Raw genomic sequence first — 25,485 nt, 5'->3', positions numbered from 1 at the left:
GGAAACCGAAAGTATATGTCACTTAATTTTCAACAAATACAAAACTTATTTAATGCAATTTGATCCAAGTGTGTGTTTCCTATATCAATAATTAAAACACAAAACTCTCTCAACTTTCCAAAATATTATTTCCTTTGACAGCATTTACCTTGTGGTCAAAAACAAGCATATGGTGCCTTGAAGTAAAAGTGCTTGTAACAGGAAATGTCTAAAAACCAATCCTATCTTCTAAAAAAAACCTTATGAATGATTTAAGAAAAATTATTGCTTCTTATTTATAAAGGTGACGGGCACTTTTACATTCACATTTGATTCTCTGCAATGCATATGTTACATTCTTATTACTGTCCAATTAAACTCTATTTCCTGTATTAAAATGTAAATGCATCAGCTACAATACTTCCATTGGAGTCATTAGTCTACATATTGATTCTGTTAAGTACCTACCATATATACTTGCTTATAAGTCAAGTTAAACAGCAAACAATAAAGATCCAGATCTGTTGAATCATAATGCTCCTGCAGATCAGGGTCTATGTTGTTTTTTCCACTGATTACTCCTAACAAACTACTCAGATCCAGGTCTGCTGGTGCATTATGTGACGGCAGATCTGGGTCTGTGCAGTTTGCAGTTGGACTCATCTTATTAGTGAGTATATATGATATTTAAAAATGGGACAGATGGCCATAAAGTTGTCAACAACAAGCTGAATCACATAGTTTTTATAATTTTCAAAACGATGAATCAGTTGCAACATCTTTCAAATTTTTGCTGACATTTAAATAATTCTATCTAGAAAAAATGTATTATGTTATTTAACTCTGTATTTTGAACAGATCTTATAAAGTGTCAAACACTGAAGTTGCACTGTGTAGATTAACACTAGAGCACCCAATGAGAATGTGAAATTCCTTACTTTTTCATCATTCTTCGTCTGTTGGACAACTGCTGCAGAATTTGGGAAATACAGCTCGTAGTAATATTTAAACCATCCACAAATTTCCAAAAAAGCCAGCAAGAATTTTCCTAAATCCACCATTTCATGCACTATCCAAAAACTGTATTCTCAGAATTCAAATAGCTGAAACTTTTAATACAGATTTGCCTATCACAAGTACATAAAATGTTCAAAGTTAAGAATGAAAATTTTAATATTTGCATTGTTCATTTCATTTCAAGTCTTAAGAACTATATCAAGGACCTAAACTGACATTCATTATGAATGATCATTGCAAAATAGCATTTTAAAAAACAAATAGTTTTAAAAAAAACATTAGCTTACTATGGTGCTATGGAATTAACTCTCAATAATCATTAGATAAGATTAAAAAATTAAATATGTTGAAAATAAAACTGAATAGCCATTAGCCTGAAACAAAGTCATCATTGTAAATATTGTAATAAATGCTCTCAAATTTACTCTGTTAATGAATATCATATACACGTCATGCTTTTATATTTAATGTATCCTGAGGGACTCATGGGAGAATATTATGTTATAACAAAACTGAGTTATTCTCATTAAATTGCTTATTATTATTATTATTATTATTATTGTTGTTGTTGTTGTTGTTGTTGTTTTGTTGTTATGAGTATTATTATTATTGTTGTTGTTTTGTTGTTGTTGTTATTATTATTATTATTATTATTATTGATAAATATTCATCTTACAGAAGTACAGTGCTTGTTTCCACAGAGACTGCATAATAGAAGGAAGTCTATTTCCAAGGCTCATTCTGCAACTTTCTCCTAATCTGAATCAGTGTATCTGGTTGTCCTTGGCAACCAACAGACATACTGTCTGGCAGATTAAGCTAGACACCTGTTTGATGACCAGTTAATCCAAACTGGCTGTACAGGGTGTCTGATGACCAGTTAATCCAAACTGACTGTACACGGTGTTTGGTGACTAGTTAATCCAAACTGGCTGTACAGGGTGTTTGATGACCAGTTAATCCAAACTGGCTGGATAGGGTGTTTGATGACCAGTTAATCCAAACTGGCTGTACAGTGTGTTTGATGACCAGTTAATCCAATCTGGCTGTACAGGGTTTGTGGTGACCAGTTAATCCAAACTGACTGTACAGGGTATTTGATGACCAGTTAATCCAAACTGACTGTACAGGGTGCTTGATGACCAGTTAATCCAAACTGGCTGTACAGGGTATTTGATGACCAGTTAATCCAAACTGGCTTTACAGTGTGTTTGATGACCAGTTAATCCAAACTGGCTGTACAGGGACACACTCATCTTCCAATTATAACTCTGTGCATCATGTGATCATTAAGCAACAGGCATTGCATCTTTTACATTTTGACTGATATTAATAAATTAGTAAGCTCCCGCTAATTAGCTAAACAACAGCTCTTGTCTATCATAAGTCAACCACCATTTCTAGTACTACCAAATCATTTATAATCATTTAAAATCACTTCTGATTGTTTTTAAAAAAAGATAAACTGATCAATATATCAAATGTTCAACCAACGGTCCACTAACGGATATTTCAAATATATACAACTTAATCTTTTCCTCAGATTTAGCTTGTAATGTTATGCTGGTATTAGCTGTCATTTCAATTAACTTGTGAAAAACAGCTTAGGTGAAAACTAAAATCCATGTTTGGCATATTATGAGCTTGCCCTCTATTTAGGCACCAGTATAGCATGGTTAACTTGGGAGGATATTGACCAAAGGGTCACAGTGACCTTGAACTTTGGACCAGGTATGAGGTCTTGAAGGAAAATTGATGTGTAGAAGCCTGTTTTCTTATTAGACTGACTAGGACTATGATCTCTGGCTTTAGCCTTCAGACTCCATAATCTGCACATTTTTTTTACTAATACAAGTGCAAGCCATCCATAAAGTTTGGTCAAGAAATTTGCTCCAGAACACTCAAAAAATTTGTTTCAGAACAGATGTTGTTCAGCAAAACCCATGTTTCTTTGAGCCACCATTACCATAACCTTTGACCTTTTGACTGCAAAATCAAATGGTTTCCTTCAAACAAAATTACAAGAAATCCACAAACTTTGGTGATAGTGAATTGTCAATAGCTGACATTTCTTTGCAGAAACCATTTTTCTTCTTCCAATCACAGTGACTTTGACCTTTGATCTTTTGACCCCAACATTGATAGGGTTCTTACTTGCCATTAGTGCAAGCCAGCCACCAAGTTTAATAACAGATGGACAGGCTGGCACCTGGACAAAATTATAACCCTCTGCTTCATGGTTAGGATATAAAAATGAGTGGCTGGAGCAATCAAGATCAACAAGCTGGAGTTACAGTTCATTGTTATACTGAAATGAGATAATGACAATCTATAAATGGAATCATGAATCAGTGCCAGACTGACAGAATACACTGATTTCAAGCATGATAGAGTACTGCAAAATATCTATTAACAATATGAAGAGCCACTTCAGTGAGACAGTTCTAAAGCTGTGATAGGAACACCAGTCAATTCACAACATAATTACTAAAACAAAAATCAATAAACAATATGACTATCTGCTTTCTGAGCTAGTTTGAAAACTCATTTAGAACTCCCAGCCTAATTACTACATAGTTTGAAAACTCATTTAGAAGTCCCAGCCTAATTACTACAACATATAAATTAAACAATGTGGAGTACCAGTTTAATGAAACTTTGAGCTCTTCGTAAACCTTCCACACAAATAAAAGTCAATTCAATGGGCAATGAATATTTAATAAATATTTAGTCTGTTTTAAATTAGTTTGTTTTACAAATGAAAATGTGACATAAAAAGACCAAAGATAAAAGTAGGCAGTTTTAAAACAAATTCACTACTCTTAATAGCACTAACTTTAAGAAATACCATTAGCGTTATTCAAATGTAGACAGATTAGCAAACAACTGTGTTGTCTGTAAACAGCACATAATATTTCATCAATATATACACTTTGTCAACAAGATTTTGTTGACAATCAACAATAGCAGTGAGGCAATTTCTTTTTACCAAGATTTGACCTTTTACATGACAAAAGAGTCTTAACTGGAGACACAATTTGAGTGCCAACTGAAGAGTCTTAATTGTAGACACAACTTGACTGCTGACTGAAGAGTCTTAATTGCAGACACAATTTGAGTGCTGACTGAAGAGTCTTAACTGCAGACACAATCTGAGTGCCAACTGAAGAGTCTTAATTGTAGACACAACTTGAGTGCTCACTGAAGAGTCTTAATTGTAGACACAACTTGAGTGCTGACTGAAGAGTCTTAGTTGCAGACACAATTTGAGTTCTGACTGAAGAGTCTTAATTGTAGACACAATTTGAGTTCTGACTGAAAAGTCTTTATTGCAGACACAGTTTGAGTGCTGACTGAAAAGTCTTAATTGTTGACACACTTTGAGTTCTGACTGAAGAGTCTTAATTGTAGAAACAATTTGAGTTCTGACTGAAGAGTCCTAATTGTAGACAAGTCTCAGTGCTGACTGACGTTACAGCAGGAAGTTTCATAACGTTTGAAACAATGGGGTACTCAACATTTTGAAAATATATTTTACATCGCAAAGGGTACAAGTGATCCAAAATATTTTAAAATTTATAGAGTGGTGTGCATTTCTTATTTGAGCATCTATCCCCATGTAGTGGTCATTACTTAGAAATGTATGTGAATAAGTACGCTGTTCACTCATATTAATGTGCTTATGAAGCATAGGTAAGTGCTGATCGCATTTGTTTCTTATATAACAGGTAATAGTTTCCCACTTCTGCCTAACATTAAAAAATTGCAAACAAAATGGGCACATGAAAACTCTATATATGTCAAAATGGGCACATGAAAACTATATATGTCACTATATATGTCAAAATGGGCACATGAAAACTATATATGTCAACATGGGCACATGAACACTCTATATGTGTCAAAATGGGCACATGAAAACTCTATCACTTATTTTATTGTCAGAATGGGCACATGAAAGCTCTATATATCACTTATTTTATTGTCAGGATGGGCACATGAAAACTATATGTCACTTATTTTATTGTCAAAATGGGCACATGAAAACTCTATCACTTATTTTATTGTCAAAATGGGCACATGAGAGCTCTATATATCACTTACTTTACTGTCAGAATGGGCACATGAAAGCTCCATCACTTATTTTATTATCAGAATAGGCACATGAAAGCTCTACATATCACTTATTTTACTGTCAGAATGGGCACATGAAAGCTCCATCACTTATTTTATTGTCAAGATGGGCACATGAAAGCTCTACATATCACTTATTTTACTGTCAGAATGGGCACATGAAAGCTCTATATATCACTTATTTTATTGTCCAAATGGGCACATGAAAGCTCTATCACTTATTTTTCTGTCTGATTGGGCACATGAAAGCTCTATATATCACTTATTTTATTGTCCGAATGGGCACATGAAAGCACTATATATCACTTATTTTATTGTCAAAATGGGCACATGAAAGCTCTATCACTTATTTCATTGTCAAAATGGGCACATGAAAGCTCTATATATCACTTATTTTATTGTCAGAATGGGCACATGAAAGCTCTATATATTGCTTATTTCATTGTCAAAATGGGCACATGAAAGCACTATATATCACTTATTTTATTGTCAAAATGGGCACATGAAAGCTCTATCACTTATTTCATTGTCAAAATGGGCACATGAAAGCTCTATATATCACTTATTTTACTGTCAGAAACCCAGCAAGTGAATAGAAACATAATCTTTATAACATTAACAAATTGCTAACAAGATATCATATCATAAAAACTGTTTTCTAATTAAATGACAATATATGACAAAATATCAATGAAAATGTGCTAAGTGCTTATCAGTGGGTACACTGTATGAAATAAATGCCAATTCAAGAAGTCTTAACTGCAATTTGCTTTTTATCTTTTAATTGGATTTCAATGCAATCATCATTGAGGTGATGATGTGCTCTCATCAATTCAAAGGTGAAGAGTCAGATGACAGTCAATTTTAATACCCTGGGAGTTTCTGTGAAAAATTAATTAAATGTGTACTCAGACCAAGCTGGCTTGATTTTAACAACTGTTCAATGGCCTTTCAGCACAGTGACACAAGCTAATTAACACATTTAATGTCTACAATATATGAACAGCCCCAGTATCACTATAAACTCCAGGGGGTCAATCAGTCCTATCTCTTGTACACAACTCCATCAATTTTGCCTTTGTCAAATTTATGATGATCATTCTTCAAAACTTTGTAGTGTTAACATTTAAGTACTAATACCTTTTTTAATACATTATCTGTTATCATTTACCTTTAATCTTTGGCACTTGTTTTTGTTTCTGTGACTTTTGCTATATGCAGAACAGAGTGCATTTGTATTAAACCCCAGACCATGCAAATGACACAAGAACACACTGTTTATTTTGCTAATTATTTTTCTATCTTTTTGATTGTAGCTTAACAAATGTGACCCAATTCTACATTGAAAAATAACATGATATAAGAAAAGAAACCAGATACATACATATATATATAAGGCCAAAGGCACAATATAACTATACACCTCTCCCTTGATAACTCGCATACAATGGGGTCCACAAACATAGACCGCACAATAAGCGAGGGTGCAAGTTACTGAGGGACCTCAACAAAATTGAAAATATTGCTTTGACATCAAGAAAAATTGGGGGTGGGGTGGCATTAGGAAACTGGGCTATTTAATGACTGAACACTCATTTTACCATCACATCATAAATAATTTGTAATAACATGCTTTTTCTAATGAAGTTGTTCATTATTCTGTTTAAATTACATTTATTTTCAAAATGTCCAACATATGAAAGATCATTCCAAATGGTTTCAACAACCATCATGTGTATGCAAAAAATCTGTGTATTACATCACTGCTTTTTGTTTTCCTGATGAGTCTGGATCCCTTAGTGGTGTTTAATATTATCCTGGCAAATCAGAAGTCAACAGTGCAGGGAACTGGACTAACTGTTGATACACCACCAAACAAGATTCTTTTTTTCAAAAACTTGTGACATTTATTTCATGAGACAATTGTTTACATCGAAACTCAAGTTTTGTATTGTTCAATTAGTACAATATTGATGTCATGATTTCATAGGAAGTAATAATGAAACTTCTTATCATCCTTGAGGATATCTCTAAGTGTCAGTTCAAGAATTCTCTGAAACTCACTTGCCTGCAATGGTCCGTATCTGTGAGATCAAGCTCTTTATTTTATGAAGTATTCATTTCGCTTGGCTGCTTTGTTATCTTTGATCACAGTTATGAATGAGTTGGTTAATTTAAGGTAGTTTATGTTACATACACAATAACATTTATAAGTGTTTGACTGATCAAATGAAGAGAGTTCACCTGACATATGACCGGGTCTGCTAGATTTTAAATTCTTTGGATTTTCATGCCTGTTAACTTTTCTTTTATTCCACCTCCTTTATTTGATTCAAAAGACATATTTAACCTGATAATACAAAGGAGGACAGCTTTTAATTCAGTGCAACAATACAACAAATACTTCTGCAAGTTAGTTATCAAAACACGGTTGGCACATGCATGCATGCATGCATCCATCCATACATACATACATACATACATACAAACATACATACATACATACATAATCTTTAGACTACAAGACAAGTAAAGCATCAAGTAATTCCTCAGATCAATAAAAGATAAATGACCCAGATCACCCCCATCAGTTACATCTCTGGAAATCATTGATTACTTCAAGTAGTAATCACTAGTTCAATTATTCAATAATAAGATATAAGCACATTTTCTCATCCTGACAAGATCCGATGAAAAATCTATTGCATAAATGACCTGTCAGACCTAGGTTATTTTTTCTAGGCAATGGATTGAAAACTTGTATCCCAAATAAGACACACAAGGATTCCTTTAACAAACTAAACCGTGAAATAAATATGATACAGGATTCCCTCATTATTATATTGTCTATGGGGGCCATTAAGTATACCACCTTATAGTGAGACTACCTAATAATGAGGTATATGATACAAATAATTTTACTACTACATAAAGATGTGGGATATCTGCCTTCTATCTGGAATGGTATTATAATGAAGGGAATTATAGTGAGGTTGTTGTTGTTGTTGTTTTAGGGTTTAACGCCATTTTTCAGCACATGATAGGCTATACATGGCGGCCAGTATTAATGGTGGAGAAAGAACCCGGGAAAACCCTGGAAAGAACTACTGACCCATGAGAAGCTACTGGCAAGCTTTCTCACATACCCACATTGGCTGAATCCAAGACTCGAACCCACGCAGACAGAGGTGAGATGGCAGTGATCCATAACGGAGAGCACTTTAGACCACTCAGCCACTCGGGGCCCCCTTATAGTGAGGTAGTGCTCTGTACTTTTTTCATTAGGATAAAACACAAACTTTGAATAAAAAAATATATTGATGACAATACTGGTAGAAAAGTGATATCTTCATCTGGCTGTACAGTATGTATCATGTAATAAGGCTAGAGGGCCAGTCTAATAAATATATTACAGTATTTCTCACATTGTAAGGCCAGAGGGACAGCCTAATAAATTTGTCATTTAGTAGGGGATGGACTTAAAGATAAAACAATGATATTCTAAGCAAATATGTGCCAAATGAGCATGGGCTTATCATTGAATAAATACAGTGTGCTATTGCATGCAAAGAAAATTACAGACATTTTTTGAGAAACATATGATATAATGCTATTTCTCCAACAGAAAATTTGTTTACCCATTTCGACAGTTTTGTCATTCTTGCAGACATCAAGACATTCCTTCTCATCACTAAATCTGTTGTCATTTCCATCACATCCTCCATACCAGAATCTGTCACACTGCGTAGTATTGGCATTATAGAACCACTTCACTGTGAAGTTCCTACAGGAGCCTACTTCAGGATGTGAATTACACCGTGCTGAAGAAAAAACAAACTTAGGTAAAATTCTAAAAAATATGCAAAAATAAAAACCTTCAAGTCATCTCATGAAAGAAATATCTGATTAGCGGACAATCAAAAGGATACCTCAATGTAAAATTTACCTCAATGTAAAATTTACCTCAATGTAAAGGATAAATTTATAGTAATGGAATTTGCTCACTCAGAAACACCCTTGTCCTATCTGCATCCCATTCCTATCCCATCATGGAGACGAGTCTATAATAACGAAAAGTGCTCTTCAAAAACAAGAATGAGTAAAATGACTGGTCAGGATGGATATCTCCTTCTAGTGACCATAATAAGTTTCATAGGAATCCACTAAAAATTGCAAGAATAGCTGCATTCAATCAAAAAAGGGCAATAACTCTTCCAGCAAGAAGTACTTTGAACAGCATGTTATAAATCGCCTCATGGTTAATAGTCCTCTATGCATATAACTGAATTTTGGTGCAGTAACCATATATTCTTTCAGTCACAATGACGTTTCAACCCCAAAATCAATAGGTTTCTTCCTTACCCTAAGTGTAATCCATCCACAAAGTTTGATTCAGCTCAATGATGTAGAACTTACATTATTGATAGAAATCTTGTCTGTCTTTCAGTCACAGTGACCTTGACTTTGACCTCAAGTTGACAGGTTTCTTCCTTACCCCAAGTGCAAGCCATCCACAAAGTTTGGTTGATGTATGTCTTGTAGAACTAATGGTCATGGTTCAGAAGTAAGTTTTATTCTTGCAGTTTATGTCCTTGATCTGTGAACTTTTTATTCCAAAATAGTAACTGTAGATGATGGAGAATGACTATGACATTTTGACCAGGAGACTCACAACCAAAAGGGTGAGGATTTTAATCCTACCAGCTACTGTCTCTGCACTAAAGAACGTACTTGTGTTGGTGTGACATAATGCATCAAAGCAAACCAAAAACTTTTGCCTCTGAAATCAACAGGATTTTTCCTTCTCCAAAGTGCATGCCATTCACAAAATTTGATAACTGTAGATGGAGGAGAACTCCGGTTATTGTGCAGAAACCAGATCACTTCATTCAGACAGTGACTTTGACCTTTTACCGTTTGAACCCAAAAATTAATAGGGTTCCTTCTCACCCCATGTGCAAGTTATCCATCAGGTTTGGTAACTATAGAAGGTGGAAGGTTTGAGTTTATGAAATTGGTAACAACAGACAGATGGACAAGATAATAACATAATATGCTGCATATAAAAATCACAGAAGCCCAAAGATCTGTAAACAGTCAACTGTGTCCTGAGAGATATCGCTGACATGAGAGACTATCTGTATTGAGAGACCAGGTTATCCATGCACAGATTCATTGATTATAATGTTAGGAACAGCTGTAAGAACAAATACAAACTCTTAAAAACAAAACTAACTTGTCAAGAGAAAAAGACTAAATACACCCAAGGCAATACAAATTAACTCCACAGACAAATGTTGAATTAAACAAGTGCTTGCAAAGCTACAGTGACGTAGGGTATTGAGATTTTTCATTCTCTCATTATGATGATATCTGCATTATGTTGGGTTTTCAGGACAATAAAAAAAAAAGACAGTAAAGGCCCCTGAAAAGTATATGTCCATGATGGCTCCCATTGAAGGAATGGTTACTCATAATGGTGATTTGCATGACCTCAGAGTAATGGTGGTAGTTAGAGACATGTACAACACTTTGTCTGGTTTAAAGTAGCATATAGTACCACCTGTAGATTTTAAAAAATGATCAGCCAGACTCAGTTTTTCTTTTTCTTCATTTGTTTGCGACAACCTGCATTTTGCCTGTTTACCCTCCTATTATCGGTCATGTTTTATCTTGTGTGGTCATTCAAAGCAGTGTTGCAATTTTTTAGCCTAAAAATTGAAGTCAATACTCATATTTAGCAGGTGGATGCTCACAACAGTGTGTTTATATAATAAAATCAATCCATGCATAACAACAGATGTCACTCAGGACAGGTTTTACTGTAAATACCAAGTTTCATGGCAATCCATACTGGGAGTAACTATGCTATTGAGATTGTGTGCTGGATGGAAGGACATAATTATTACTGTATACCCCATCTCTATAGGTGAGGGTATAAAAAAATAATAAAACAAGAGTAGCTAAAACAGTATTTGATATTCCAGTCTTGTGCAATTTTCTTGTGATGATTGGATCTTTAACCTATGGGAATGATGATATCTAGCTCAGATTTAATTACAATGTCTCCTGCAGTTTAAAGGGTACAGCCAATATGAAGAAACTAGCTGCAGAGCTACATTCTTCTTTTTTGCTGTCTTGCTGTGATCTTGACAACCTTTTTGAGGTAGCAATGTGACTTTCATATGTGACACATAATCTAGCTATGTTGTATATATGAGGTAGGGGTATGACCATACCTGTCAACTTTTCAAAAGCCAAGTAGTGAGACTGAATAAAAAAAATTGGAAGACTGAAGTCTAAAATCGGGAGATTGAGACCTAAAATCAGGATGTTTTTAGCAGAATGTTTTAAGCCTCATTTTCACTAAATCTTCCAGGCCCAGTACATTTTAAATTCTCAAAGGACACACCATTTCTCCCGCAACGCACCATATTTTCCCACAGGACATGCCCCCTTTTTATGTTCTGGTCAGCCAAACTGTACAATAGCTAAAGATTAGTCTTAAAGGTCACTGGCCATACTTTTCTTTTTACATCAGATTTGCATTACTTGATTAAAAGTAGTTATACTCGCATAAAAAGAATAAACAAATTATCAATTGTAAAGAAGAAATAATAATGTAATTACTTGAAATAGAAGTATACAATGATGTTACTTCCCCTTAGCTATGATTTCCCACCTATAGAGGATGCCAACTGGAAATAATGTACATTTATCCCACAAGACGAAGTACATGCTTCTTCTTATCAAAAAATATAACACTATGAACTATGGATAGGGAACATTTAGATGAAACTACTGAAAACTAATTTATGTTCAGCCTTATATTGATATGCATGCACAATGCAATAGATTGTGTCACTTTCAAAATTGTTCTATTGTTTCAATTTATTTTGAAAATTCACATTAATACAGGCAAAAATGAATTCCCTATGTCCGCCAATGTTATAAAAAAAAAGATATCAGCACACTTAAAAGAATCCAAAGGAACCAAAGTTGGTTTCCTTATGTCAGCTGACTTCATAAGAAAATGTTGGCACACTTAAAAGATAACAAAGTCAGTTTCCAGGGTTGGTTTGCTTTGTAATAAAAAAAAACGTTGTATTTGATGTCCTGTCGGTAAGTTTAAGCAAAGAGTTTATTGCTCACTGCCATCACCCAGGCTTCTATTCATTTGCCATATGTAATCACAATTAATGCTTGCAGGACAAATAGTATACACAACAATAACTTGCTTTAATAATACTTTTGTAACCCATGCTGGTGAAAAGATTATGATTTTGCACTCACATTGAATGTATTTTAAAATAATGATTTTTATACCACATACATTAAAAACAATGTCGCTTTTAAAGCGTTGGTATAAAGCAATTTGATATACCAATACTACTGGTATATCAAATAGTGATCCGCCCAAGGCGCAATAATATGCATACATAAACATTCTTGGAACTGTGTGCTGTTGGGTCTATTCCTACAGATTAAGGGTCTGTAAACTTTTTTTGTAACGGGCCACATTATAAATATTTTAGGCTTCGCAGGCCAAGGGTCAAACTCAAGGATGTTTATGTCAGTTGACTTACATAAATATTACAAGAAAAAAACAATTTTTCACAAATTTATTTAACAAAATGTAACATAATAACACACAATTGTTTGAAATACAGCTCTACTAATGAGAACAATGCAATTGCTTTTTTTGAGATAGCATTTCACCAAACTGGAGTTCAAAGTTAGTACTCCATATCATCAAAATTGATTGTAAATGTTCATCTGATAATGCTGACCTGTATTGACATTTTATGTATATCAGCTTTGAAAATGTCTTTTCACACAGGTAGGTGCTGCCAAATATAGATATAAATCCCTGAGCATATGATCTTAATTGACCCTATTCATCGCTTGGAAGACATTTATTGAATTCTGTTAGACTCTTCTCTTGAAATTTGCCTTTTAGCGTGTCGTCACACTGTAGATTAATCACTTCCAGTTGAAGGTTAGGTGGAAGCTCCTCAATTGTACATGTAAATGGATTTTGAAATATGGAAATGCTTACTGCACTTGCTTACTGCACTTGCATCAGGATCTGAAAAATGCTGCTGGAACTGTAGTTTGAGCTCAGAAAATATATCCACTGCAAATTTGTGTGGGAATGGAGATTTTACTTCTTTTAATTTTTGACAGCATGGGAAATGCACAAAGCAGCTTGACATGACTTGTGACTCAATCAACGTCAGTTGTCATTGAAATGACTTTACCGCAGTACAAATTTCACATATGAGCATTGTTTGCCTTGTAGTTTTAAACTGAGTGCATTAAGAAATCATATGATATCTGCAGCAAAAGCTAATTTCCAAAGCCATTCAGTGTTTAATAATAGTGATTGAGGGCAGTTTTCCTCATTTAAAAAAATTTCAATCTCTCTTTTGAGTTAAAAAATATCTAAAAAAAACTTGACCACTTCTCAGCCATTCAACTGCTGTATGGTAGGGCAAGTCAAGATATTCAGCTTCCATTTCTGACAAAAAATCACGGAACTGACGATTGTTAAGTCCACGAGAACAAATGAAGTTCACCGTTGACATAACTGGTTCAAGAACACATGACATATTCAAGTATTTCCCACAAAGTACCTGCTGGTGAATAATACAATGAATAACCATAGGCTTTGAACACCTTGCATATTCATAAGCCTTGTAAATATTTCCAACTAAGCCTTTCCCTTTTCCACACATATTTTTACCACCATCAGTTGTGACACATTTTAGCTGATTGCATCTCAGATTACTTTGTTAAGATTTTCTCAGCTTCCTTGAAAATATTTTCGCCAGTAGTTGTTCCATGCAGACTATTCATAGAAGCTAATTCTTCAGTCACTTCATACTCAGCATTGACTCCTTGAATAAACAACAGCAACTGAGCAGTATGAGTAACGTCTGTCAACTCATCAAGAGCCAAAAAAAACCACTCAAAATCATTTGTCTTGTTATTTAATTGGCTAATGATGCTGGTCCCAATTTCCTCAACTCTTCGAGCAACTGTTCACGCTAAAAGGCTGATAGATTCAAATAAATCCACGTTCCCTGGACACATTTCTTTGGCTGCTACAATCAATCATGATTTAATTAACTCACCATCAGTAAATGGCTTTCCTTCCTTAGCTAACAAATTAGTTACTCGTAAACTTACTTTACTTACAGCCTCATTTTCATTTTTCATTTTTGTGAAGAAATTGTGTTGTGATGAAATATTCTGTTTTAAAGTTTCCAATTTTTCTGATCGTTGCTTTCCTGCGAGTTGAGAATATTGTTTTGAGTGCTTTGACTTGTAATGATGCCAAATATTGTACTCTTTTAATCTATAGTGTCATTGCACAATAAACACAATGCTTTTTCATCTAATTCTGTAACAAAGTAATTCACACTCCATTCTGCCTTAAAACACAACATTCAAAGTCCACTTTTCTCTTCTTTTCTTGTTTTGAAAGTGACATGATGGATATACACGGGTAATAAAACGAGAACAAAATGCCGCAGAACAGCGAACACATGGCAATGGAAATGCTGCTGAATTATAACTGCGTGGTGTCACAACATCATGGCAGAGGCCTCCACCAATCAGCGTGTGAATGCAAAGCTACGGTAGCACCCCATATAGCCTTTCTCACATCTCCTCAGTTGCAACAACATCACAAAACTCGGCAGTCTGCCGTTCCATTATAGCGCAAACTTTTAAAGAATTTGAAAATGTAAAATCCATTCTTAGCTCACAGGCCATACAAAAAGAGGCAGTGGGCCAGATTTGGCCCAATTGCCATAGTTTGCCGCCCCATGATAAAGATCAATAATGAATTTCCATTAATGGATGGACTGATGGATGATGCCATAACACCTGACATTAGATAAGCATGTGCAAATTTTAAAGCTATCTCCAAAGTAATCTATCAGTTAGCCAAAGAGAGGTACATTATTGCTGTACTGAATGAAAAACATTGAATGCATTTGAATTTAGATCAGGAATACTCGAACCTATGTGAACAGAGGTGACACGTAAATGATCTGTTAAGGTGAGTGCAGTAGATCAGTCAGCAACCCGAGAACCCTGTCATGATTTTCATCAGTCTCAATGACTAAGTTTACTTCCCTTTACAGAAACCACCATTCAAATTTCCAAATGGTGAATATAGCTTAGAATTAATCTGTGTGTGTATGTGTGTGTGTGTGTGTGTGTGTGTGTGTGTGTGTGTGTGTGTGTGTGTGTGTGTGTGTGATTTGGATTTTTAACGTGCTTTATAAATTTTTCAGTCATATCGCTACAATGTCTGCAGTGTGACAGTTTATAGAGATGTCTAGCACCGGGGCATCATTCCACAGACATGTAGCATGATGTCCCACCCAGTCACATTATCCTGACACAAGGCCGACCAGTCCTAACACTAACCTCTTAATGCTGAGTGCCTAGCGAGGCAGCTGTAAGTACCATTTTTATACGTATTTCATATTACTCGGCGGGGGTTAGAATTAATATAAAGTTTGAACTGTTGAAACAATATTGTACACAGAGAGAGGTCATTTTCATTTTAAGCAACTGTAACCTACTTTTATTTAAATGCTGTTTATTTATGCAGAGTTTGTGGAAGGAATATCATCTACAAAATCAAATAGATGCAAATTTATTTTTAGAAATGAGTGATATACATGTACTGGAATTTCTAAAAATGATGTATTAATTACTTGTAAAATATTTCCTTACGAGCAAATTAATTCCAAATTACTTTATAATCACTTAACTCTTCCAAGCATTTGACACCAACTTAAAGAGATACAAATGTTGCAATAAATGATAACAAATCAATATGTTTGGGTTTAAAAGGGAAACTTGCTATCAGTGAATTTATTTAAGTGTACTAAGACACCTTTCAGGCCAATAAAATGCCTAACAGCCTGAATGTAACACAGGGCAAAAGTGGCTACAGCTAACACTATATTTAACCAGAATCACTGCCACAAAAATTACCATTAAATGTAGAAGTACCCCTCTATCCTAACCAAACAATAACAAATTCAGAGGATAATACACAAATATATCTTGTCAGCTAAAACATAGGAAGCTACAACACCACCTGAAAATTTAAATCTGGCACCATGACAGATATGTAAAACTGCAGCAAATTTGTGACATCATGAAACAGCAAAATGTAGGAGGGAAGAAAAAGTCTCTTTTCTTATGGTCTCTTCATAACTATCAGACAATTTATGATAAATTTATGCTCCGCCTGCAAATTAAGGTCCCAGAGACATGTCCAAACAAAATCTTGAGTACAAATCAATAAAGTATTTTCCATGCACCCAACTATGAAAAGAACTGATACAAGTATGCCAGTGAAACAAGCCCTGGTGTTTTCTGTGTCAGTGCAGCAGTGTTTGTGGTTTGGTAGGCATTATGACTATATCCAACTGCAAACAATATAGAACCTGATCTGTTGCATAATACACTGGCATATCAGGATCTCTGTTGAATGTTCTGCTGATTACTCTCAACAAACTACACAGACCCAGATCTGCTGGTTCATAATGTACTGACAGATCAAGGTCTAATTCAGTTTACAGTTCAACCTGACCAATACGGAGTAAATTATGGTATGTGCCAAACCTTGTGATTTTGAGTATCTGGGAGGACAGCCCTTGGCATTCGGTCCAGAAGCTGGAGTGGCCTGATCCCAGCAGCATCCAAATTCCAAGTCCAAACACTTCGGCTTATTCTTAGCATCATCTTCTGAGATGACTATGTTCTCTGAAATAAAGAAATCACTCTGGTTATAAATGTAAGAAATGTAAGAAGTTATATGTTTTATTTATTTCTTCACTTCAGCGGTTTTGTCACTTGCTTTATTTACTTCTATAAAACTGCAATCACTTTTGTATAAATAGCAATCATCCAGAGTTTCAGCTCTGGAGTTTCATTTTGCATAACAAAATGTATATACTTGCCTGTAAGTCCTGTCTAACTGTTTACAACATAGACCCTGATCTGCTGTTGCATAAAGAGCTGGCAGATCTGGGTCTATACTGTTTGTTCTAATGATTACTTCTTACAAATTTCATTAAGTACTGGCAGATCTGGATCTATGTTGTTTGCAGTTGAATCGGACTTGTACAGGAGTATACACAAAAACATTGTTTGCAGTATAAAGTCAGTGTAGAAAAATGATGAAATAATTTTTTTTAGAAAATGTTATATAAGCAATATAACTGTAAACACCTGATTTATGCAAACTTTTGAGTACCATGATATCACTCCAGAACCATTCTATTTCAGCAATATGGAAATCTTTGAAAAAACAATTTAGACAGCCTGTTTATGGAAATATGGATGGGTGAGGTATCACAGTGATTCTAGAATCATCAAAAGTCTTAAGCCCTCAGTATTGAAATAAAACTTTCTGATGTTTACAAAATAATTCCCAAAAATCTTTACAAGTATGTGGGTAAGGGAAGATAACCATCTGATGTATACGATATATTATTTTAAAAATCCACTGTGGGTATGGTAATAAAAATGAACCCTAGTCAATCTTCTGTAGATCAGTTATGAATATTGGACTGGTAATAATTATTATCACTTTACCCATGATAACTCTTTACCAGCGATAACTCTATACCTGTGATATCTCTTGACCTGTGATCTTTGTCATGGAATTAAAGAGAAAAGAAACAGCTGTATGAAGTGTCACCTCATTTATATATGATGTACACTGCATGGATCTATCATGACCAAAAGAAGAACCTTACTAAAGTTGGCACAGAAACCATGGTGGCTCAGTGGCTGTTGTGACTGAAAGGGCGCTGGTTCAAATCCTACTGTCCAATTAGTTAGATTCTGATACCATGGTGTATCTTTAGACAAGGCACTTAACTGCTACTGCCTTGGTGCTCAGTAACCTACTTGTGTTGCTGCATGATTAGTACCAAACTAAACCAAACCAAAACACAGTAAAAACGCAGATGATCAAATCTATTCTATTTTGCATGAAGGTCTCAATATAGATTAGTTTTACAGTTAACTGTTTTAATCTCTTGATATAAAGTCATCATCTTTATTATTATTATTATTACTATTATTATTATTATTAATATTATTATTATTATTATTATTATTATTCAAAAGTCTGTTTAAATTGTTGCCACAAGTCCATGGTTGTCTAAATCATAGGGATTTATATTCATTTCCCATTTTAATACTTTCAGTTATGCAGTGGAAACTAAAGTCTGAAGGAAAGACATCAGGGGCCATAACCGCTGTAAATTATGCCATGCAATGCTGGCAATTAACTATTTCAAGGTCTCACTGATATCGCCATGTGCCAAAATTTGGTCGAAATCCAAAAATTCTTAATAAAATTAAGCTGCAGAAATGAAAGTCAAGTTTGGCAATCTGAGGACATAACTCTTCAAATTGACCACACAAAAATGATAGTCATGTTTGGCAATCTGAGGACATAACTCTTCAAATTGATGACACAGAAATGAGTCATGTTTGGCAATCTGAGGACATACATTTTGAATTGATGCCACAGAAATGAGTCATGTTTGGCAATCTGAGGACATAACTCTTCAAATTAATGACACACAAATGTGAGTCATGTTTGGCAATCTGAGGACATAACTCAGTTGGCAATCTAATGCCACAACTCCTTAAAATGGTGTTCCTTTGAGATCACATTAATATAAAGATTCATTAGTTTAAATCTAACAATTCCAATTAAAGCTACAGTACATACTTGCGTATAAGCTGACCCCCAAACTGATCAGGTATAAAAAAGTGTATGACCCACGTATAAGCCGACCCACAACTCTGAGACATCTCAAGATGCATGAGATAAGTTCTAAATGCATTTATTTAGGCAAACTTATATTGTAAAAAAAATACATGTATACTTATCTCGAGGATGGCATGCATGATTATTAAAAAGAAATGGTATAAACTTGTTTGAAAAGTAATTTATTTAATTTTCTGTTTTCTTATTCTTTCTGCCTAATTTAGATTTGTGTATAATTTGATGGAACAATGACAAGAAGTTAACAATCGTGAGCTGTTGTAACACTACCTCTCCTTTTTGACTTGATTGCTTGATTATGCATTATTGCATTGGACATTTTATATCAGTGCACTGCTAATTATGTTTTTACTTTGCTTTGATATTGTAAATACCTAACTCATTAAAATGTAATCCTGGTATGACAACACAACGAACAACAATACAGTTCGATTCAACGCTTGCTATTGGCTACTGAAAGTATTTACATAATGGGGCCACTGCATGTACATTGTAGGTTTGATTACATGCTGAATTAAGTACATCCCTTGGAGTTGAATTATGGGCACCATTGCGCTAAACTTCAATGATATCTCCAAAATACAATAATGAAGTTTCAGAAATAATGCTTCAAAAATTATGCTAATACTGTAAAAGCTGAGTTGCAGTTTGCTTTTATGTAAGCAACCTTACACCATACCTGTCAATTTTCATGACCTGGAGGGGAAAAAATATTCCAAATTTTGGGGGTGCTCCATGCCTACCTCCCGATTGCATATCTTCTAATTTTTGCAGAGAACTCCCAATTATTATATTATGTCTTCGATTTTCATTTCTTCTAAACAAGAAAAGTCCTACATGTTCTGTTGCATCACCTGTAAATTATTGTTGTGATGAAATAATCTTTACAAAAAGAATTTGCTTCTTCACTAAACAGAATGTAAAGTTTAAACATTATTCACGTAAATTAATGATTTTTTTACCACAGCAATACAAAAATATAAAAATAAACCAGAACAAAAAAATAAACCACAACAATAAAACTGTCTACATGTAATTTCAATCCCAAGAATGATCACTACGCCTGCTGTAACTCCATATGCTATAGCGCCATTCCCATGAAAGAAATTTACACGAGTGAACACCTGGCATTTTTATACCATATATACCATTGTTAATTCCCATCACTAAATTAAAAGAAGGAATGAAAATAAATACCACACTGCAAATGTGTCCTCAAAAAAATAATTCAGAATGCATGTTTTATAGTAATGGTAAACAATACCAAATGCTTTACGAGTTGACAATAAGGGAATAAGGTCAGACAATTATACAAGGTGAAAATACCATGAGACTGCCTCTTTAGGTATCTTTAGCTAAACAAAATTGGGAATCCTTTATTTGCCAATCAACCGCGTTATTCAACATAAATGAAACAGCTATTAAGGACTAGCTGAAATGTTATCTGGAAGAATGAAATTTATTCGAAATAATGAATAAAGCAAAATCTGCATCTACCGGTAATATGTTTGGGAATAAGTAAGGATTTAATTGATGCTATGCATGCTTTGTACTGTGTAAGTACTGTACATTATAGTTCAGCATGGTCTCCTGGGTACACTCAACTGGCCCAAAAATTATGAAATATGTATTTACTTTTACTTAATTTCGTGTTGGAGAAATCCGAAAAATATGCACATGCAAAATAATAACAAAATCAATCATAGTACTTTATAACAGTTTAATAATTGTCGGGTCACCGAAAGTTATTTTTTTGGACATGCCTATGTTTCTTGTCCAAAGATTTACAGCCATTACAGTAGTCAATGAAAAGACATAAAAACTGTCAAATTTAGACACTCAGGCCCATGGATAAGCCTACCCCACCCCCTCTTCCAGTACTTTTTATTTTCCTACATTATTTGGCTTATACTGGAGTATATACGGTATCTTACAGAAAGTAAATTGTTAACTGAAAGAATAAAAGGTGGATGGACTTTCAATAGCTTAAAATTATTGCAGTTGGGCTTCAATGACTAATCTGTCAGTCATGGGTCCTTACAGGCTTACATAATATGGATAAGTAATTTTGGCAGCTGCAGATTTCTCAAATACTGAATACAAAACTTCAGTTTTTTTTGTCAAACAGTGACTCTTTACTTTGTAACTGCTGAGATTAGGTGATTTTGTACTGATGACATACAGGACACATAACTAATCTGAATCACCACACTATTTACTAAAGTATGGACTGAATGAGCTATACATATAAATACCTAGTCTGATTCCCAACACTATTTACTATTGGGACAGAGTGAGTTATATATAAATACCTAGTCTGATTCCCAACACTATTTACTATTGGGATAGAGTGAGTTATATATAAATACCTAGTCTGATACCCAACACTATTTACTATTGGGACAGAGTGAGTTATATGTAAATACCTAGTCTGATACCCAACACTATTTACTATTGGGATAGAGTGAGTTATATATAAATACCTAGTCTGATACCCAACACTATTTACTATTGGGACATAGTGAGTCATATATAAATACCTAGTCTGATTCCCAAAACTATATACTATTGGGACAGAGTGAGTTATATGTAAATACCTAGTCTGATACCCAATACTATTTACTATTGGGACAGAGTGAGTTATATATAAATACCTAGTCTGATACCCAACACTATTTACTAGTGGGACAGAGTGAGTTATATATAAATACCTAGTCTGATACCCAACACTATATACTATTGGGACAGTGAGTTATATATAAATACCTAGTCTGATACCCAACACTATTTACTAGTGGGACAGAGTGAGTTATATATAAATACCAAGTCTGATACCCAAAACTATTTACTATTGGGACAGTGTGAGTTATATATAAATACCTAGTCTGATTCCCAGCACTATATACTATTGGAATAGACTGAGTTATATATAAATACCTAGTCTGATACCCTGCAGTATTTACTATTGGGACAGACTGAGTTATATATAAATACCTAGTCTGATTCCCAGCACTATATACTATTGGAATAGACTGAGTTATATATAAATACCTAGTCTGATACCCAGCAGTATTTACTATTGGGACAGACTGAGTTATATATAAATACCTAGTCTGATTCCCAACACTATATACTATTGGAATAGACTGAGTTATATATAAATACCTAATCTGATTCCCAACACTGTTTACTATTGGGACAGAGTGAGTTATATATAAATACCTAATCTGATTCCCAACACTGTTTACTATTGGGACAGAGTGAGTTATATATAAATACCTAGTCTGATTCCCAGCACTATTTACTACTGGAATAGACTGAGTTATATATAAATACCTAGTCTGATTCCCAGCACTATTTACTACTGGAATAGACTGAGTTATATATAAATACCTAATCTGATTCCCAACACTGTTTACTATTTGCAAATACCTAGAGTTGCATATAAATATCTAGTTTGATTCACAACACTGTTTACTATAATGGACATAGCAAATTCTATATAAATACCTAGTCTGATTCCCAACACTATTTACTATTCATACACAGTACGCTATATGCAAATAGAAAGTCTGATTGTGATTTTTCCTGTATAGGGTTATGTTGTTCATATAATGATATTATTAGATGATAATTGTTGAGATTGCAGATTTTTGTAGAAGTTTTAAATTACACTGGTGAGTCATTGACATTTCCTTAAATCCTTAAGATTATTTATGTTGGATTTCTTTGTACCTGTAATGATTTGTGTAACAAGTCAGGTGGGCAAAATAATTCAATTTATTTTCATAATACATACCATACCTTTTATCATTCAAATAGGAACAGGAGTAGGTGCCCTAGGTTTGTCAGAATGTGGAAAACCTAAAAAATTGATCTGTCTAGGGGATTAAGTGGTAAATGTCTTCCAATGTAATTTAGATTAGGACTGAACTTGTTAACACATTAACCCCTAGCGACAACTTTACGGGGCAGGAGGTAGTAGCCTACTGCCGAGCTCTGTAGCATCATGGTCATGCATGATACACTAAAGTGGGTGGTATTATAGAAAGGTAGACAGATGTAGCTCTACAATGATACCAAATAATCTGGAATATCTAGTTGCACTACAAAATACAGATAGAAAAACCTCATTTTTTGGACCCAACTTTTTTTAACCCAAAATTTGCCTGTGGTCAGAATCTGATTTTGTGTCTGGATTTTAGACTTTTTGGTCTCAGATCTAAGGCAAACCAGTATGAACTGCAAACAGACAGATGAGCCTTTGCAAAAAGTAGGATAAGATGGGCATTTGGAATAAAGAGTGGTCTCCATACAAAAATAATGGCTCCGTTTAGCAAAAAAAAAGAAAAGAAGTCCAACTTTTACTATTCTGCTCATGCACGAGTCAAATAGCCAACAAAAATCGATGTTTCTAACACCACAAAGCAGTATTTTATTGATGACTGGGGATTTGGTGTTTTCGAGTCTGTTCACAAATAGCTTTCAAAATGTGTTTCCTACTTGATTTTTAGGCAAAAATGACAAAAACCTCCAGGGGTTAATGTGTTAACTGAATATTGATGTCTAGCTAAATTGCTTGAAATTATCTAAATGTAAACTATAACCATGTACAGCAGATGTTCACAATGAGTCAGACAATATGTCCCAACCAATGCAATGGTGGGGCAGAAGAAATGCCTGCACAAGCAGATTGGAACTTTCTTTAATATTTCAACATTTTCAGAAACATTCACTTTGGATCTTAAACATAAAGCAAACTGATTACAATTTTCATAACCTATATGTGTTCTTACATTTCTCTTGTATTGGTACACAATGCTGAGATCACTGAATTAGGATTAACTTCACTGCATAAAGCCAGCTATGGCCCTAATGTCCTCTATTTAGATATGACCCTTCCTTGACACATCATATAGTGCATTACCAATGTCCTCTGAGTCCTCATTACTACCCTTGCCTCAAACATCATATAGTGTATTACCAATGTCCTCTGAGTCCTCATTATTACCCTTGCCTCAAACATCATATAGTGTATTACCAATGTCCTCTGTGTCCTCAATTTAGATACAACCCTTGCCTCAAACATTGCATAGCACATTACCAATGTCCTCTGTTGTCCTCATTTTAGATACAACCCTTGCCTTAAGCATCATACAGTGCATTACCAATGTCCTCTGTGTCCTCATTTTAGATACTACCCTTGCCTCAGACATCATATAGTGCATTACCAATGTCCTCTGTCTTCATTTTAGATACTACCCTTATCTTAAGCATCATGCAGTGCATTACCAATGTCCTCTGTGTCCTCAATTTAGATACTACCCTTGCCTCAAACATCATATAGTGTATTACCAATGTCATCTGTGTCCTCAATTCAGATACTATCCTTGCTTCAAACATTGTATAGTGCATTACCAATATCCTCTGTATCATCATTTTAAATACTACCCTTGCCTCAAGCATCATACAGTGCATTAACAATGTCCTCTTTGTCCTCAATTTAGATACTACCCTTGCCTCAAGCATCATACAGTGCATTACCAATGTCCTCTTTGTCCTCAATTTAGATACTACCCCTGTCCCAAACATTGTATAGTTCATTACCAATGTCCTCTTTGTCCTCAATTTAGATACTACCCTTGCCTCAAACATCATACAGTGCATTACCAATGTCCTCTTTGTCCTCAATTTAGATTGTACCCCTGTCCCAAACATTGTATAATTTATTACCAATGTACTCTGTGTCCTCATTTTAGATACTACCCTTGCTTGAAACATTATTTAGTACATTACCACTATCCTCAAAACATCATATAGTTGTATTACCATTGAACCTGATCTCAATGTCAGGAGATGTGGCATCATGCATGGTGTACTGTATTTGGAAGCGCATAATATGTACCTAACTGCAGAAAGTATAATTATCTCATGGGACATGATGTAACAGCAAATTTTGGTCAGTGTTGTTCACAGTTAGATGCATCCAAAAAAAGAAGGGTAAATATGTAGCCAAAACAAACTAATAAATGTGTATATACAGTAACAAACACAGGTGCATTAAGTCAGTCTGTCTCTGTCAACGTGATGATAACTGTTCTTCATCAACAATTTACATTATCAGATAGCATTCACATTCCAGGTGTATTATTCCAGTAAATTAACAAATAGGATGAGATTGAGCATGCACAAAGTTGTAACTACACCCGAACAGATATATTTCACAGTAACATATATTATAATGTTAAACTTCAGAATATCTGTATTTCTGCTAATATACGTGGCCTTAGTGGTTAGTCTGTCTGCCTCTGGTTAGGGAGATCATGGGTTTGAACCCTGACCATGTCATTTGAAAGAGTTACAATAATGGTACTAGCAGCTTGGCACTCAGCATTAAGAGGTTAGTGTTAGTCAGCCTGGTGTCAGGATAATGTGACTGGGTGGGACATCATGATACATGTCTGCGGCATGATACCCCAGTACTAAACGTCACCATAAATTGCCACACTACAGGC

General features: G+C 34.6%; 1 protein-coding gene across 2 annotated transcripts in view; it reads right to left on the bottom strand.

Annotated features, from left to right (window-relative positions):
• Positions 1–25,485, bottom strand: part of LOC149804337 (papilin-like) — a 469,456-nt gene that overhangs the window by 157,448 nt on the left and 286,523 nt on the right. For both annotated transcript variants that reach the window (XM_089939015.1, XM_089939025.1), the window contains exons 12-13: positions 16,786–16,926; positions 8,769–8,951 (exon numbers count right to left, since the gene is read on the bottom strand). In XM_089939015.1, coding sequence (XP_089795141.1) covers positions 8,769–8,951; positions 16,786–16,926 — 324 coding nt within the window. The remainder of the gene's footprint in view (positions 1–8,768; positions 8,952–16,785; positions 16,927–25,485) is intronic.

Source organism: Sinohyriopsis cumingii, chromosome 2 (genome assembly GCF_028554795.1).
Source record: "Sinohyriopsis cumingii isolate HCF-2022 chromosome 2, ASM2855479v2, whole genome shotgun sequence".
In the NCBI taxonomy this organism is placed as follows: domain Eukaryota; kingdom Metazoa; phylum Mollusca; class Bivalvia; order Unionida; family Unionidae; genus Sinohyriopsis; species Sinohyriopsis cumingii.
Note: the sequence above shows the minus strand (reverse complement) of the source record. Positions and strands in the feature narration are given on the sequence as shown.